The 5,935-nt window shown below is 59.7% G+C and overlaps 4 protein-coding genes across 4 annotated transcripts; all 4 read right to left on the bottom strand.

The window, feature by feature from the left end:
- Positions 1 to 43: 43 nt before the first annotated feature.
- Positions 44 to 515, bottom strand: SPRG_13781 (hypothetical protein; the record flags this gene model as incomplete). Its single annotated transcript, XM_012353534.1, has 1 exon — positions 44 to 515. A coding segment is annotated over one exon (472 nt), but the record flags the coding sequence as incomplete, so codon positions are not given.
- A 297-nt stretch (positions 516 to 812) lies between these two features.
- On the bottom strand, positions 813 to 1,886 carry SPRG_13780 (hypothetical protein; the record flags this gene model as incomplete). The annotated part of the gene is made up of 1 exon (XM_012353533.1): positions 813 to 1,886. One exon carries the CDS (start codon positions 1,884 to 1,886, stop codon positions 813 to 815), a length of 1,074 nt encoding a protein of 357 aa, XP_012208923.1.
- A 1,110-nt stretch (positions 1,887 to 2,996) lies between these two features.
- SPRG_13779 (hypothetical protein) lies at positions 2,997 to 3,407 on the bottom strand (the record flags this gene model as incomplete). The annotated part of the gene is made up of 2 exons (XM_012353532.1): positions 2,997 to 3,167; positions 3,234 to 3,407. 2 exons carry the CDS (start codon positions 3,405 to 3,407, stop codon positions 2,997 to 2,999), a joined length of 345 nt encoding a protein of 114 aa, XP_012208922.1.
- A 1,149-nt stretch (positions 3,408 to 4,556) lies between these two features.
- Positions 4,557 to 5,776, bottom strand: SPRG_13778 (TKL protein kinase; the record flags this gene model as incomplete). The annotated part of the gene is made up of 2 exons (XM_012353531.1): positions 4,557 to 5,272; positions 5,361 to 5,776. The coding sequence occupies 2 exons, from the start codon at positions 5,774 to 5,776 to the stop codon at positions 4,603 to 4,605; spliced, it is 1,086 nt and encodes a 361-aa protein (XP_012208921.1). The 3' UTR covers positions 4,557 to 4,602.
- Positions 5,777 to 5,935: the final 159 nt, after the last annotated feature.

Raw genomic sequence — 5,935 nt, 5'->3', positions numbered from 1 at the left:
TTCAGCAGCAAAAAGAGCTCGGGGGCATCGCGGGCCGCCACACGCGCCTCGACCGTCGTCGTCCGCGAGCGGGGCACGCGGGTCGCGTCCAAGCTGTCCATGTTCGCCAGCAAGTGCTTGGCCAGGTCCACGCGGGCATGGGCCAGTGCGCACGCAATGAGCTCGACCGAGAGTCGTCGCGGGCGACAGGCCAGTGCCCGAAGCACGATCTCGGTATGGCCCATCGCGACAGCAAAGTGGATCGGCGCTGTAAACGCTTGCCGACCAATGTCACCGGTCTGCAAGAAGAGGTCGACGCAGTCCATGTCGAGCGACGCGCGGGGCAGGAGGCGGCTCGGGTAGATGGTCGCTTCATGCGCGAGCGGTCGCTGCTTGGTGCTGCGCGGATGCTCACACGCGTGGCGGCGAAACGTAGCAATGTACGCGACAATGTCTTCATACAGGCCGTCCTGGAAGCTCGTGATGATGGCTGCGAACGGCGCCGACGCGCGGAAGATGTCGACGAAGCTGGCCATCAGTGCTGCCAGCGATCCGAGTCTGCCAAAGCTCGATTCTGGAAGCTTGTCCGCATATGCGTACATAGTCGGATTTTGAGAGGGACCAATCAAACGGCGTCATTTTTCGAAGCACGAAAACAGTCCAATCACGTGCGTTGCTTTTTAGAAAGGCAAGGTCGCCGCTCGCTCCCCATCCACGGGATGCAACGTACTTACTACATGCAAGCCTGGCCCAGTATGTATAGGATGCAACCTGCTTGGATATAGGAAGCCAATGGGACAATATTACTGTTTACTACATGTACTAGGGTCGATCTAGCGGAGACGGTGGTACATGGGGCCTTCGCCGACGTTGCACATGCCGCTGGACGTGTTGGGTGCGTTGCGCTGGAGCTTGATGTAGCCGTTGTCGCCCCAGTTGGGTCCCCACGAGTTCTTGATCTTGTAGTACGCCGTGCCGTTCTCTGTGCCGTACGCGACCGCAAGCACGGCGTGGTCCGAGCGCTTGCCCGGGCACGACGTGACGACGCCGCCCTTGTAGAAGCGCCACGCATCGTTGCCGGCCTCGACCGTCACGGCCGTCGGGCGCAATTGGAGCGACGCGACCAAGTTGTTCTCACCAAACGTGCGCACGGCGGAGCCAATCTTGAGCTGCTTCTTGGTCGGGCACGCCGACGACTTGCACTCGCCGTTGACCTTGGTCGTCCCGGAGGTGTACGGGTAGTCGGCCGCGAGGCACATGGGCATGCGCGAGAGCGTGTCCATGGCAGCGTTGGCACTGCCACCGTCACAACCGCCACCGCTGCGGTAATCACAGCTCACGAGCTGCTGCACCGCGACGTCGACCTTCTCGCCCGTCGCGAGGCAGTGGGCAAACTCGGCCACGGCGACGGCCGCGAACGCGTAGCACGACCCGCACTTGCCTTGGTTGCGCACCTCCGGGAGGCACTTGTGGGTCGTCCAGTCCACCGAATTCTTGCCGATGGCTTGGAGCTGGCGCGTCTCGACTTGCATATCTTCACGCAGGCGCTTGCTCTGCTCAAACGAGCGCGCGACGGTCGCCTTGAACTCGTCGGCCGTGAGGAGAGCGAACGGCGTCGCGATGCTAAAGATCGCGCTCGGCTGCTCGCGCTGAAGACGGGCCACGGCCTCCTTGGCCGCGAAGAAGCGCTCGAGTTCGCTCACCTCGACTTCCGTCGACTCGAGCTTGGACGGCGTCGGGAGCAAGCCGAGGGTGGCCGCCGCTTGGCCGGCCGGCGTCGCCTTCCACGCCTCGAGCTCGTTGGCGAGGGCGTGCGCGTCATCCAAAGTGAGGGCTTCAAAGCCCGACTGCGCGTTCGTGAGTGCGAGCGCAAGCGTGGAGAGGAGGATCGGAGTGGTCTTGGCCATTTTGAAAAATGAAGTGGTGCAGCGAGGGCCAAGGAAACGACGACGCGCGCCAGAGAGAGCGACTCCCACGTGTACCTACGATGGTCGTAGAAGGAGCACATCGTACGGTTGTCGGTTTGGGACATCAGGCAAAGACGGTCCATCTTAGTCGATGCAAACGGACGGCGCGTACTTGTTTAAGAAACCAAACCACCTAAGATCTGAGTTGATAAGATGATATGATCGCCGACGTACGATCGACTACACTTGTACAGGTTCATCCTTGCCCTAGGATATCAGACACTCGAGTGTACGTGAAGTAAGCACGCCTGTATGACGCGGCGGCAGGCTTGAATCGGACGCGAAGGCCCTAGGATACGGCGGAACGTGAGATCGCGTTTTCCGTAACACCCAATCGATTCGGCGAACGCATCGGACCGAGAGCTCCAAACGAGCCTGCCGTGGTCAGCGAATCGTGCCTAGTCGATGCGAAAGGGGCTCTTCGTCCCACTGCCTTGCCAAGCACAACGAGCGACACGATGCAAATCTGGTCATCCAACGCGATGCGGGCTAGGGTTCGATGGTGCCGTGGGATGAATGTATGTGGGTGCGTTCAACTATCAGCTCTGAAAAAGGCCTCGAACCTCTCGCCCGCCAAAGTCGTGAAATTTCGCAATGGGCATCGCTATGTACCAGGTAGTTTGTCTTCGATGTTATTCGATATGCTTCTGCGCCGGACGCACAATGGCCGCAGAAACTGTCGACGTGGCGTCGGAATGCGACCGTCTTTCCAGCTACCAAACCGTACGTGGACTTGCTATGCATTCGCTACTGGTACGGTAGCTTGCTACAGGTGCATTGCTATGCTGGCGCAGCGACAGCCTTCTCTCGTCCCCCGCCGGCGCTTCCTCCGACGATACATCGTCACGCAAACGACAGGCCGCATCATCGCCAAAGAGCAATGTGAAACCTCCTCATGAAGTATCAAGTCCCATTGCCTTTTTATATTGATACCGTGTCGCCAGGCGCGCACATATTGGTCGGGCATATATATTGAGCCGACCGCGATGGCGTTCAACCTGTTCCACGTGTTTCACGCGTCATAAAAACACGGTATTTGATGGCGGTAAACTAGAAAAACGCGTTGAACATATCGAGCCAGGTCACAATCAACCGCACACCAACGGTGTCGACAGGTCGTCGGCGCTGGCGTCGGTCATCTTGAGCTTCCAGGATGGCGTCGATGGCGTCGATGGCGTGCTCCGAGCCTACCTCGAGCGCTTCACCTTGGGACACGGCGCGCTGCAGATAGCTCGGACGGTCCCAACGGGGTCCTAGTACCCGCCTGCTCGAGCAAGAAACACACACCGGCTCCTGCACAAGGCCCGACCGAAGCAACAGTATCGACACGAAGGCTGCATCGTCCGCGCCATGGACGGAGCCGCTTCGAACGGACATTTTGACGTACTCGCCTTTCTGCACACGGCGCGCCACGAAGGCTGCTCGGACCGCGCACTCGACGACGCCGCGGCCCTCCAGCATGGCCACTACTGAGCTCAACAGTGGCTGCTCGATATCGTCCAGCCGCGTCTCGTCGATAGCGAGCTCCAGCGGTTTCTCAACCTCGTGGCCGGAGCTCCTTCCTAGGACCCTCGAACACTGGCTGCGCTCCTCGCCTGCCGGCGCGACGATGGCTGCGCGTGGGGCTCTCTGCATGGCGCTGCTGCGTCACACTCGCCCATCAAGCGCTGTTGCAAGGCGGCGCGGGGCCCGATATGTTCTCAATGCAGGAAGTTCGCATGATGGCCCCGCATCGCTCGGCGGTGGAGCTGGTCAACCGCTTGCAGCGGCGATGTCTACACGGGCGAGGGGATCGAGCAGCTTGCGACGGCGGCTCGTGGCGACTGTGGTAGCGCGTGTGCGAGCGCGGCGCGCAGGGCATTTGGGTGGAGCGTCTTCGCCACTGCGTCCGCCGCCACAGTAGGAACCGTGTCGAGATAGTACACACGTCCCCGGTGTCGCGCCGCCGACGTCGAGACGATCGCGTATTGCACGCGTCTTGGGTTGATGGACGTTTTTGCCGTGGTCTACGCCACGTACCCGAGTGTCTTTTCCCACGCGGCGTTGGAAACCATTGTCCAGTGGACAACCTTTCCACACGTGGTACCATTCTAGTGTTTGCTACCGACAAGAAGGTTGGTACGGCAGCGCGATCGATGGCGCGCGTGCGCCGACCCGGGCCCAACCCATAGTGCGTGCCCGTCGCTCTGCCAACAAATAGCCACATCATCAGCCGCTTTTTTGGTCCCTCGTAGCACAACCACAGTGATAAATTCAACCATAAATATACATATCAAAAATTACTATACATCGACCACACCAAATGACATAGATCAGTACAATACACAAGACGAATCTACCGAAGAGGTGCATTATCCACCAAGTGGATCGAGGCACATATCCACAAGACGAGTCGTACACAGCATTGAGGGCCGGCGGGTTTTACCCTAGCCCTAACCTAGCCCTAGCACCTAAGCGCAGGGTTCAGAGGCTCTCAATGATCGATCGACGTATCGTTCTACTGTAGAAGTAGCGTCATGCATTTTAGTATCCCTGTAGAGAGGTCGTCACGCAGGAGAGGGAACAGGTGTCCACTCCAATCCACCAACGCTTTTTTTCAAAATCCGAAAATGTGGAAGAAATCCAAGTGGAATAAATACGAGTTGGCGGATCCACGCTAGACACGTTGGGAAAAGCCATGCTGTTGAAAGCGCAGTTGAATGTCGTGCGCGGTCGGGCGCAGACTCGGGTCGGTCGCAATGCACTGCATAATAAGTTCTTGGAGCCACATCGGGCAGTCGACGCGCATCGTCGGCTGGATCGCACCGGCGATCACCATCGACACGATCGCCGTGTCGACGAGCGGCGCACCCGACTTTTTGCTCTTGACGTCTGTATACGGAATCATGTGCGTGTCCAGCTCCGTGAGCAGAATGCCAAACGAAAAGATGTCGGCCGCGACCGAGTACTGGTTCTCGCTCAGCACTTCGGGCGCCATCCAGCGGTACGTGCCGACGCCCCGCGTCATGGTGTGCGTCGTCGACGCAGGGCGTGCAGCGCCAAAGTCCGAGATCTTGGCGCCGCCGCCCGATGAGAGTAGAATGTTGCGTGATTTGAGATCGCGGTGGATAATATCTTGGGCGTGGAGGTACACGAGGCCGGCGACGATCTGGCTCGCAATGGACGGCTTCTCCGGGCCGTGCCACGGCAGCGACTGCGGCGTCGCGTGTAGTAGCCGATCGCGGAGGTCTCCGAGATCCATGTACTCGACGAGGAACCGGACGTCGCCTTCGGTCCGCGGCGGCGCCAGGACACCCAGAAACTGGACGATCGACGGATGTTGCAATCTACCAACGGCAACGTGAGAAAAATCATTCAAAAATCAGCCAAAAATCGCCAAAAATCAAAGACATCAAAAGCAGCACGGGCGCGTACCGTGAGAGAATGCCGATCTCGTGCATGATGGTAAACATCTCCTGCGACGTGTGGTGGCCAGGTAGCATCGTCTTGATCGCAACATGGCGCCGGTTGTAGACACCGAGAAACACTTGGCCGTTCGCGCCTTGTGCCAGCAGTTGGAGGACCTCGACTTCCTTCTCGCGGACCGTCGGCACGTCTTTTGTCCATGCCATGGACGCGGCCGGTGACAAGGCGTCGTAGTACTCGTCGCCGTCGTCACCGGTCGTGACGCCCTGCCGTGACGCGCTCGGTTCGCCCGTGGCCGAGAGCGGGCGACATGTCGTGGACCGACGTCGGCGTCGGCGCCGCAAGAGAAAGAGCAAAAAGGCCACGCTGCAGAGTGCCCCAATGACGGCGACGCCCACGTACGTGTACATAGTCGCGTCGTTCATGCCACCGCTGGCGGTGCTACTGCTGCTGCTGCTGCTGCTCGATTTCGTGGGCGCCGACGTGCGCACGGCCGCGCCTTCGAGCGGCCCCGGCGGCGACGTGGTCTTGACGCGGGCGCAGAGGATCGAATTGCGTATGACGCGGTCCGTCTCGTTGCTTCG

This window comes from Saprolegnia parasitica (assembly GCF_000151545.1).
Source record: "Saprolegnia parasitica CBS 223.65 unplaced genomic scaffold supercont2.126, whole genome shotgun sequence".
Classification (NCBI taxonomy): domain Eukaryota; phylum Oomycota; class Saprolegniomycetes; order Saprolegniales; family Saprolegniaceae; genus Saprolegnia; species Saprolegnia parasitica.
This window is presented reverse-complemented; position numbering and strand designations above follow the sequence as displayed.